This window comes from Colletotrichum fioriniae (assembly GCF_027942845.1).
Source record: "Colletotrichum fioriniae strain IMI 355084 chromosome Unknown scaffold_5, whole genome shotgun sequence".
Lineage (NCBI taxonomy): Eukaryota > Fungi > Ascomycota > Sordariomycetes > Glomerellales > Glomerellaceae > Colletotrichum > Colletotrichum fioriniae.
The window spans coordinates 2,605,688-2,617,489 of NW_027076841.1; the positions used below are offsets into that span (position 1 = coordinate 2,605,688).

Consider the following 11,802-nt stretch of genomic DNA (forward strand, 5'->3'; position numbering starts at 1 on the left):
AGGGTATGATGTATCTGAGAAAACCAGGCGGCCATGTCGCAAGATTCAAAGTATTGTAGATAAGACGCAAGCGGCAAGCCTGGTCTTTAGTCCTTGACTCCTCATTCTCTTAATCTTCGGGCGGCGGCAGGCGTCGGCTTGGTGCGTCAGAATGAACTTGTTCCACTGTTCCACAGAATACTACCGTCGTGCTGACGGTCGGTCTATCGAAAATGACATCTGAACATTGGCGATGAGAAGAACAGCCGTGCCGATTACGGCTTAGGTCGCAATGGGCGGGGTGGGATGGCCTTTAGAGGTACAAAGCACACCTGGCCTAGATATGTTGCACTGTTATCATAGGAGCGCCAGTCATATGGACTGTTTGGTTTCTGGCAATCCCGTTTTGAGGCCAGCATGTGTTGCCGCAGAAGGTTTTCTTTCAGCCCAAAAACTACCCGAGAGATTGCCTGAGCCGCAGAGCGCTTGCTCATAAGGGATATAATCGACCATGTTCCCTGCAATATCCGATAGCTTATTCGTAGTTGCTCTGAAGCGACAGTATGCGTAGAAACAGCTGCGGCTGAGGGGCGAGGATCTGCCTCCTCTAGTGCAGATAGACAGGTGAGGGTCGAAAGCCGTTCCGTAGGGTTAGAGTAACAGCGCAGACCAGCTGGGTGCCCCTCGCTTTTGTCATTTCTCTGGATCTTTCGGTCTGCAGCGCACAGGACCTGTTCTCCGAACCTTGTGTCAAGATGCCTTCGAATTTCAACAGCAATCCCTGAGGGGCTTTGGACTCTTGTGTTCTTACGAGCTGATGAATCAGGCTGCCCACAAGCAATGACACCCTCGAATCTGAAAATCGTAATGCGCTTGCCTGACTCTTGAAGAATTCGGAACCTCGGTTGGCAGTGTAAGATATTCGACAATGGTCCGAGCTTGGTCCATTTTCCGATCACGCACTTTAATCAGGCCATTATTCGTACCGTCACACCGAGACCAAGGATCAACATTGTTCGTCTTGACCGGTCAAACTAGCAGGCGCCTCCGGTAGTTTCCTTACGAGTTCCGTGTGTGCAAGTTGGCCAGTCAAGAGATTCGAGACATGGTCGTTGGAAAAGGCTTTGTGACTTGGGCTGTGGCATTGCTTTTCGGCCGGCATTGCGTCGATCATCCCGAGCTGCGTTGGGGGCCCTCGCATGGCATTCAAATTTTCGGAGGCAGCGCCACAGGCTGGAAGGTAAGCACCGCAACAGGAGCGGAGCGCGCTGTGTCTTGGAATAGCAGCCGCATTGCTTGCTGAAGCAGTCTCCTTTGCTCCAGACAAGCGCCTGTAATAAACGTGCCTCCTACCGAGGCGGCTGACACGTATGTCGGTCAAGAAAGTCGTAGCAGCTGGAAGCCACGTGGCTCAGGTACTTTGCTGCTAGACCTTCGCCTTCAAGGTTACTTAAGACGTTCTAGGCAGTTGTCGGAAACGACCATGACTTGTGTGAGTACTTACTGCCGTGTAATCGGTACGTCCAGTTTCCATAGCGTCCGGGCCGAATGAGTTCCACGTCGAACAATGCTTCTGGCGTTCCGTTGCTGGAGACGATTTCCAATTTAGATTCGGAGCCAAGAGCTCGAGAAGGTTGAACCGCCGTTCCATCCCCCGAGACTAAGATCAAGTGGTCGCTTAGCCAGAAGCTGAAACTAAGCCACCGTCATAATGAAGGGGATTGCTCCATCTAGCCACGGCGAGATCCTAGACATGAGGTTGGCACGTCGGATCCATCGGTGGGCTGTCGGTGAGCAGGGACATATTGCAATACAATCGCCGCCGGTCCAGACAGTTGTTAATTTTTGGGGTGCTCCGCTTCTTCCTTTGCTTCCTTTCTCTTCAGCTCGTCGGTAGATGCCGTTTTGACAGACGTCGTCCCCATTCTCCGTGCGTATATTAGGTGGCCACCAAGTCTAACGGCCGAGGAAATCAGTCAATGACAGGTTGGAAAAGAGATCCTGGCACTAGACCGGGATAGATACTCTTCTTGCTGTAGCAAGGCACATCCTTTTTTTGCGAACGATCCGCCGTGGTACTCTTCAGCAAAATCTTGGCCCCTGTGGCAGTGTTTCGAGCCTTCAAAGCACAGTGGCGCCAATGCTGCCAGCGACAGATAATACTCAGCAGTGCGGTACCCATGACAGTAGACAATACGACTATGTCTGATCGCGTCGCCTCCAGTTCATGATTATCATCTCCGAAGATCTTTCGAGCTTGCGCGGTCCGCCTTGAAGTTCCTTCGTGGCCTTTGGCAATCCTTAACTGAGGAATACTTTTGCCTAATACAGCTATTGCACGCGGTATCCGTATGCAGGTCGGAGAAGATGTTGGCACAAGCGATGTGCTGCTAACTACAACATCGGTGTACCGTTGCATCAACAGTCACATGACGAGAGCGACACCGAAACTGTGATACGCCCCCTTGCGAATCGCGTGGCCCTCAGGGATGGATTAAACTCCAAGTTGAGCCTGATGCCTGAATGTTGCAAATCTGGGTAGGAAATGTCATCCAGCAGCCAAGGGGTTCTGCTGTGCGAGGACTGTCAAGCGGTCAAAGCGGGATGCACATGGCTGAACAGACTTTCGTCGCAAGGTAGATGAATGTTGATCTCGATGCCCAACCACAACCATGAACGGCGTTTCCGACTTCCATCTCTGTTGCGGACGGCACAATGCCTTGTTCTGATAGTGTACCCCTAAATATCTCCGCTGGCCTAGTGTCGCCGCCAGAGGCAAATTTTTCGTGTTCCAGTTGACACACAGCGGGCGCCGAAAAGGGGTTCAGTTACGTTGCAGCGCAGGTCATGCTCAGTGCTAATAGCTGAGGTGGGTGGGCCGCAAGAGCAAGATTCTACTCCGTATATCGTCCAGATTGCCAGAGGCTCAGAGCTCACGGAACTGACTTTTCTTGTCTTGCAAGGGAGTCAAGCCGATCTCCGATTTCCGATTTCAACCAAAGCCCTGGTCGGGATACGCCAAGGTAGATTGAGATATCCTTTTGTTGTGTGTCGGGGGTTCCTGGGGCTTGCCCTCATCGGCTCTCAAAATTGCTTTTGATACGTGTCCCAGGGCACTGTACTCTGGAGCTAGGTGGTTCGAAATTGGCGAACATGACAATGAGTGAAACTGTGCGGCCTTACACGAGTATATCCAGCAATAGAATCGAACTTGATGACTGGCGGAACATGTGTGCTGGGCCCATTGCAACATTTCGATATCAGCCGCGGAAATAGAGTCTGAACCCTTCACTGAAGCTCTCCCGGAGCGGGTGAGGTGATCGGGAGACCTGCCGGATGAGACCCCCACACCGGCAACCGGACACCCAGATCCGTACCCACCTCCATTCCGGTCCGGTGCGTCGGATGTGACCCAAAGTCACAGCGAGGCCAAACAGTATTGCTTAGTAAGCTACGTTTGTGAGACTCAGGCGGTGTTCTGTTCATGGCAGAACATACGCCTCCTCAATGACTGAGCTTGATTTAGACGGCAGTTTACGGCTTTCGCCGTTCTCATACTTCGGTATGTTGTCGTCTTTCAGTGAACCAACGACCGGCGATGCATTGAAAGCCATCCAGGAGGCCAACCTCAGTAGATTCGGGGAGTCGGCCATGTCACCGATATGGAGTCTTTCGCTTCACATTGAGAACATACGATTTGCGATTTGTTGTGATATAATTTCTTCATTTGAGAACCAACAGTTGCCAGGGGTAGAATCTTTGGGCGGACGAATATGCCCTACCTGCAAAGTTAAGAGGTCATCGTCAGCGTCAGGACTGTGCGAAAACCAGATTCCTTTTCCTTCAGGCTTGACGTATAGTGGATTTCAATCTAAATGACAATTGATTATGGGCATGAGTTCTGCGGTCTGCGGTCTGCGGTGGAAGGTTGCCGACGGTGGACGAGGATATCGATTCGACGTCATTATTTCCATTGCCTGCTCTGACTTTGTATCGAGGTGTACTTCAAGGATTAAGATTGGACTTTCATCCCGATCTCGCACTCGTCTCTTTCGGTGCCGACATAATGCAAATTGGGAATGACTCCGGGCTGCTTCTCAGCTTGTGTCTGCTGCGCTTCGAAACATTGAGAGAACATTTTTGTCTGGTCCTAGAAATAGACTACATAGCGCCTGGAGCCGCGAGCCGCTTCGATTCGTCGGTTTTCGCTTGGGCACATATGATGTGGTACAGAAGCGGTCGACAGCAGACGGCTGGCGCGCAAACTGGTGAGTATGGCAGGCGCTGAGAGTCTATCGCAAACAGCTTTTAGTTTCCGCCCCGAGTCTTGGTGGGTATCTTGCTAAGCGAAACATGTGTTCCAACGAACTTTATCGAACGTGTCCACGATGTGGTTCCTCTATACAAAGTCGCGGCAAAGAGAAACCGGGATTCACGAGAAGTACATAGATACAGCGGGACACTCACTCGTGATGGGCAAGGAAAGCTTGCTATGTCTCTTGAACAAACGAAAGGAAAAAACATGCGGCGTTCTCGGGCGTAGAGCGCTTGCGAAGCCAGGACCAGTCTGTCAATGAGCCGATTGTTTCCAGCGCTTCATTTATGGGATCGAGAGCGACTGGGTGTCTGGCGGCGGCTTATTCGATGTGTGATCCATTATGGAAAGGCCTTCTGAACTCGGTCATCGTTAGGATATGCAGTCGCTGATCACGCCCGAGTATTCATGTCGAGAGTGCCGTGGATCTTGTGACCAATATGTTTGCTACTTTTTTCTTACAAGAGCAAACAATGGACAAGGCTGTGTAAGTCAACAGCTGTCCCAATGCACGCAAGTACCAGATGCCGAGTTGCCGTGTCTCGATTGCTCACCCGATCGCTAAATGAGAATCCATGCTATTTCCGGGTTGCTGGCAACGGTCGCCAAGTGCAAAAGTACCAGCAAGTCAAGCGGTGACAAGGGTTTGGCGGGGAGTGTTGGAACCAGCATCTCGGAAAGTGAGAGATCCAGAGAGGCTCTAGGCATTATCGGGATCGCTCAGTTTTTGTCGTTTGGTGGCCCTTTTCCAAGAACCAACGTCAGCAAAGCTGACAGGGGCTGTCTCCCGGCTCACGTGTCTAAGCACAGGGTAAGTCGGCGTGTCGGTCGCGGCGCATGGTTCTAGATACGTCGGGTTGCTGTCCTCGGGTAGATGGAGTCCCTCGGTGAAGACCATGTCTCCTTTGCTTCCTAAGACGTCCCTGCCAGCCTCTTCAAGCAGAATGCCCAAGGCGATCAAGGCCGACTCATCCATACTTCTCTCGTCAATATTGCGAGCGCCGACTTGGTACGAGAGATTACGCTTCGGGCCGCCAAGGGCAGAATAAAAGTAGCTCGCATAGGTGTGTACGGATTTGAGAAGATCCGAGTCTGGCAGGGATGTACGGCCACTGTCTGCGAGGTTCCGGTCATGTGCCATGTAAACATCGAACTCGGCAAAGCGCTCAGGTGCTGATTTGCGGCGGAACAGAACCTCCTCCGGGGCTAACGCGGAAGCGTTGATGGAATGTCTAGTCAGCTTGGGCGGTTTGGAGTTGGCGTGGGGCGTCTTCTCATCCCGAACAGCGGCATTCAATGCGGTGTCAAATATGATTCTTCCTGGTCATGAGTTGGTACTAATTCGGATAGAGAAGCCCGGGTTAGGGTCATGCTTACCTGCAACAGCATCGTAGACGCTGGCATGTCTCTGCGGCCGCTTGGCTTCTTCTGTTGGACGTTGAACAAGCTCGGGGTCATGTGCATCAGGCTGGTTGTAGATGTCTGAGCGTTGGTTTGCCAGTCGTTCTTCCATGATGGCAAGGTCTCTGGTTGTTGGCCTATAAGTAGGTCCTGGAAGATTGTCGTCGCCGTTGGTTAACGAAAGCTGGCTGTATATGCAAAAACACCTGTGAGTGGAAGCGTCGAGTACTGTCTTGGTGGAGGTATGCTGATGGCACCCTATAGTCGTTGGCTCTCAATACAGCAAATCTGGTTCTCTGCGGCAGGCCGAAAAGAGGTCGAATCTTATGTTGTCGTCTAAGCAGTCAATGGCACATATCTCGAGGAGATTGTGAAGACGTTGGGAAGGGAGCTGCCTAAAAGACGAGAGGCAGATGTGAGTCTTTGCCCTTCAAATTCAGTTTTCTCAGGTTGAGCAGGAATGTCTCAACCGACCTTGCCGTTCTTGCCCGGAGTTCGAGAAATTGGAAGGTTCTGAAAGGTGGGTCCAACTACGTACCTAAGGTAATGACAGTCTGACCAATGAAAGGGCCCGAATCTGGTTCCTTCCTCTCTTCCTGACGGGCAACTACACCTGGAAAGGCAACCGTCTGTAGGGCAGCCACAGGGCAGCCACAGGGGATAGTTGCGCTGAGGTAGAAAGAGCCCATTGCTGACATCATCACGACTGCCTTTGGCAACCTCATCTTCCCATCCACCAGTCTTACCAGGTACCTTTCTTCGGTACCTCAGCCTTAGCCTCGGTCTCAGTCTCAGCCTCATCAACATCCCCGTTTGAACTTCAACCACACACCTTACGTTAAGCTCGCCTGAAATTCATCAAAACGACTTCTCATTTCGGGTCACCTTGTCACTTCAAGGCCCAGTCCCAGATGAATGCAGTCCCGTTTGTTTGCCCGCTCAACAGGTGAGCTGAGCCCGGACGGCTTTGCGCAAGCGACCGCCTCGGGGCTCGTCCGATCCTTTGCAGCCGCCCCACAGCACCGGTTTGACGGAGAAGGTGCCGAGCCCGAAGAAGAGGGCCGACATGTGAATCTTTGGGCTCACCGCATTGGTGTCAACGCACTGGCCTTGGATAAGTTTGATGGTCGTTTGTACGTACCTCCACTCTCTACGCTTCTATTCTCTGCCGCTCTGTGTTATCTAACACCGGATACTTGATGGCAGACTTCTTTCTGGCGGTGCAGACGGATCTGTGAAGCTCTGGGACCTTCACCAAGAGAGCAGCCCTCACAAATCTCACATCTTTCAGCCCATTGCCAATATTGCCCGGTCTATTGGGGATGAGACAAACGCTCACAAGCACGGCATTACTCATCTTGACTTCTACCCTTTCGACAATGAGGCCTTTCTCTCCAGTTCCTTTGACCGCTCACTCAAGCTATGGTCTACTCAACGCATGACTGTATCCGCCAATTTCGACCTGAATGCCAATATCTACACTCATGCCACCAGCCCCATCGCCAATCATCTCTTGGTCGCTTGCGCGACCCAGCACTCATCTGTTCGCTTGATCGACCTCAGGTCAGGGACGTCGATTCGCTCGTTGGTAGCACACGGAGGCGCTGTCTTATCGGCAGCTTGGAGTCCTCGTCAGGAGCATGCTCTTGCAACCGGACATGTCGACGGGAAAGTCCGCGTCTGGGACATACGGCGCGCCTCTGGATTAGTCGGTCAGCTCGATCAGGAGGATAGCCTTGGTATTTTACACCGCTTCGACCATGCCATGGCTTCTGGCCTTGATTGGAAACGTATGCCTCATTTCCGCAACTCAGCTCGAGCCCACAATGAGGGTGTTAACGGCTTAACCTGGACCGACGATGGCAAGTACATCGTCTCAGCCGGCTTGGATTGTCGAATTCGTGTGTGGGATGCTGCCACTGGCGCGAACACGCTAGCTAGTTTTGGCTCCTTGATACAGAATCAACAGCCAAAGACCGTCAACATGTTTGTGACGCCCGCTCGATTGACCCCATCACGTCGGGATCTTCTATTTTACCCCAACGAGCAAGAGATCCTGGTCATGGACCTACACGAGGGCACCTTGGTAACGCGTCTACGAGTTCCTGGACCTCACTCAGCGGCCGTATATCAGAACAATGGCTTAAATGTCAAGAATCGCACGATGAGTATGGTGTGGCGTGGCAGTGGTGGTTCCGGTTTGCAAAAGGGGCCTATAATGGGAGGCGGGAGCTCTTTTGGTGCCGTTTACACGGCTCACTTGGACGGTCAGATACGTTCCTGGATGCCCCGGCTGCCTGGACCTGAAGACGACGATGATACCCCGGATCCTCAGGACGCCAATGAGGAGGAAAGAAGCCGCAAGCGCAAGGCACTAGATGACGCCTTTAGGAGTCTCATGGGCAAGCAGATTACGTTTAGTTGACGCCGTCTGGCTTTGACGCCTCATTGGTTCATCCACCCCATTCAATCCCAATTTTAGACAAAAGAAGGAACCCCGGAGTCTCGTATTCGACATCCCCGATAGCACTTACGTCTAGGCGTCTACTGAAGGATGTGTAGCTTGTATTCCTGAACCATTCCAGGCGCATCCGCATCGGCATCCGCTCTTTACTGAGAGGCTTACTGGGTGGCTGAAACTCGTCATCACGTAGCCGCGATTCATAGCTCACAAGCTCTCCCATGCGTGTCAACTCGGACTTTGACATGCGAGAAAGGGGGGTGCGCTGACGACTTGTCAAAGCCAAAGGCGACCTCCGCAAAGGACTTACCTCTCTCTCTCTCTCAGCAGTGGGAATGTTACATTCTTTAGCCCTGCTGTTCAGCTTCGTGGTAGACTACTTGGCAATCATGCTTGACGCAAAACTCGTCGCGGCTTTGTGCTGTGGACAATCCGATAATCGAAAGTAGCGGGCCTAGTTGCACCCTCAAATTGCCGACAGCAGTATCACCGGCACTTCGTGCCTGTCACGACTACCATCGTCTTATTACTACACAGTCGCCCTGTGGGGATCACTCGGATCATCACCGCCCAGATGTCCATGTATCAATAGCACCACGCACCCCTCAATCAATACATTGAACCATAGGAACACTCTGTGTAGTGCTGTTACATCGCTCCAGCTACCTCACACTGCAACTATCCGTACAGGGCTGGAACAGGTCCATTTCACCCTTTTGTCGCCCTCTTCTCCTCCGTCATTCGCCCGGCACTAGAGGCTCTCGACCTAACCTACCCCCGGTCGGCCCGGACCACACCGGATGGCTTCCCCGTCGCTCCTTTTTCGACCTCCTGCATTAGCTCCCGCGCCGTCCCAGCATCATGGTTCTTAGAACGCGTCTCTTACTCCCCGTGGAGGGGGAAGGCCTCTCATTCACGCAACCAGATTTGTCGGACCGTGCGATTAAGCTCTTTTCTTCTTGGGGCTGGCTTAAGAGTGCATCGAGATGGGCAAATTAGCAAACCCCTCGGATGCTGCAGGGGTTGGTGGACCGCCAGGGATTGGTTTGTGGTCAATGGACATGAGCGATCCAGAACACCACCATCGTCGGATCGGAACCTGGGGGGGGGGGGACAGACGGGGTTGTCGAAGATCAGATGCACGAAATGAGTAAACCGATGATTCGCAACAACCGCCAGGGGTTCCCTCGACGTCAAAGCTGAACGGCGTGGTTTATACTGGGCGAATTTGCCATTGCGGCTTAGCGGCTCAACGGCACCAAATATGTTGTGGGCGCGCGGCTGGCTATTTGACGAAATCAGGGTCTGCCGTCCTCCGGTCATGAGGGCTAGTCGTCACTTTGTAAGAACCTTTCCACCTGGCGTCCTTGGTTCGAACGCGTTTGCGGAAATCCGCTCTACTGCAAAGATGACGGTGCTAGCTCGCATAGCGCTACGACGTCCAAACCTCACCGACTGTGCACCATCTCTTCGCTTTATCACGCCCAGTCCGTCCTATCCCCAAGACCTAATGGACGATCGTCCCAAGCAACTCACATGGTCTCGCCCTCCTGCAAGCCAACCGTCCTACGCACGGCTTAGGCTATCAAACCCTGTGCCTATACACTAGACATTCCTTTCCGTGCCAGCCCCACGAAACTATCCTCCCCTGACTTGAATTAGCACGAGGCGGATAATGCAGGGGGCCTTTTGCCTATATGCCTATGAATGCGGTATGCTTGCCTCTCCCGCGTGCGCCCGAGCAAGAGGATCTACAGACGGCGCCAGAACATCATTTTCGGGGCCCCCACTTCCCTTCTTCGATGGCGCGCTTCCAGGGGGTGTTCAAGCGTTCTAGATTCGATACTCCTACGACGCAAGCCTTGGGGCGCTCTTGACTCGTGGGAAAGCGGGCGCACCGGCTCGCGGATTGGGAAAAGGAGTCTACGCTTGTCACGATATCGAGATCGTGATTTGAGTAGGAGACGCAGAATGGTGCAAGAGGGTTCGGGTACTACATCCCGAAAGGACGTCATATCCCTTTCCTCCCCCCTCCTTCTCACGCTTTCTTTCCTTCCCTCCTCTCGGAGCTGTGCCAGGGTGGTATTGGAGTTCAAGCCGGCGGGATACTTGTGTTCCGACCCAGGAAATAGAAATGTTCGGGCACGGTGGGTTGGGGAGATCATCTGGACGCCCGCGGACGCCCGCGGACGCCCGCGACATGCTCGATATATGGTTTAGCTCCCCTCGTTTCCTCCAAGTAGAGTCCAGAGGTAATCCTTCTTTTTTGCCATGACGGACGTCGTAGGGTGCGCGGGGCAAGTTCTCTATTCGGTGGTATTTCCGGTGTGAAAGAGGACTGTCCGCTTTGATGGCACGTTGTGAGTTGTCCATCATGGCGTACTGGGAAGGTAATACGCATAAGGTAGGTAGTTAAATTGTTGCGAATAGGGAAAAGGGGGTTGCTTGCCAACTGTTAGAAACGTCATCAAACGAGAAAGATTATCAATTTGAGTTTCGGGAGTTGAGGTGAGTGGCGGATGGGAGACCGCCTCCCCGCACGTGAAGCCAGTCGCTGGGGGCCTGACACATCCCGGAGGTTCGACGTTGCGGCCGGGTCCGGAGGGCGCGGCTGATCCGGGCTGCCGAGAGAACGGGGTCCGGAGGAGAGCTTGGTTGACGTCTGTTCAAGCTGTGACGATATCTGCCAGTTGTCAGTTGTCATCTAAGACGTGTTCCTTTGATAACCTCAAGTTATTGATGACCCCGTAAGGACTCTTGGAGTACACATTGATAAGCTGTCGAGTATAACAGCTTGGTAGAGGTGCTCAGATGGATCCGGGTTCTCCCGTGAAAGAGTGACTTATACATGCCGCATGTTGTATGGGCTTAGCTATGACAAGCCACTGGTATAACTGTTGACCTCCTATTCACACTATTCATTGGAATTCGCAACGTGATCAATGCGAATATTTCTCTATTACTCAGAGTGAAGTTATCGGTGTTGATTTCCCGATCAATAATACTCGTCAAGCAATTTGAGATTCGAACAAATGAGATACGGACAAGCGGTGCAATAAACCGAATCAGCTTACCTATTGTGTATGAGCCATGAGCTGCGTCTCAACCGCTTCATATCGGAGCATTCCAGTTGAGGATTGACGGTCAGAAACTTTGACTTTTATTTCAGGTCATCTACATAAGCCCTTCCCATCAGAGATAAGGTGCAAATTTGGCTTTTTAGAAGCACTGCACTCCATGGAAGAGAACTACGATGTTAGGATTAAACCACTGTTAGATCTCGCGAATTTCTAGGACACTAGATGGACTTTTTAACCAGATTCTACAATTATCGGAGCTCCACGTACCAACACACTCTCCCCACCTCAAGCAGATTATGCTGAAGAGAATACGTGGACGACAGTGACGTGAAGACATAGACGAGTGTACGTCTCTGTGGTTCAGCCCCGTGATTGAATGTTAGAGACGACATTTATCATCTCTACAGGTGACACAAGAGCCGATCCACCAGCCAACGAGTCAAGAGACTACTACATTCGCCTCAGATTCGAGTGGAGTGCTTGGGAAGACAAGTATCGCCCGGGCCTGTCTACCACTTATATACTTATTTAAGTAAGGCAGCCTGCATAGTCTAACGGCAACGGGG

The 11,802-nt window shown here is 52.3% G+C and overlaps 2 protein-coding genes across 2 annotated transcripts; one reads left to right on the plus strand and one right to left on the minus strand.

Annotated features, from left to right (window-relative positions):
• Positions 1-4,994: 4,994 nt before the first annotated feature.
• On the minus strand, positions 4,995-5,807 carry N0V96_005346 (uncharacterized protein; the record flags this gene model as incomplete). Its single annotated transcript, XM_053198217.1, has 2 exons — positions 4,995-5,614; positions 5,672-5,807. 2 exons carry the CDS (start codon positions 5,805-5,807, stop codon positions 4,995-4,997), a joined length of 756 nt encoding a protein of 251 aa, XP_053044265.1.
• Positions 5,808-6,610: 803 nt separating this feature from the next.
• Positions 6,611-8,120, plus strand: N0V96_005347 (uncharacterized protein; the record flags this gene model as incomplete). The annotated part of the gene is made up of 2 exons (XM_053198218.2): positions 6,611-6,828; positions 6,902-8,120. The coding sequence occupies 2 exons, from the start codon at positions 6,611-6,613 to the stop codon at positions 8,118-8,120; spliced, it is 1,437 nt and encodes a 478-aa protein (XP_053044266.1).
• Between the last annotated feature and the right edge of the window lie 3,682 nt (positions 8,121-11,802).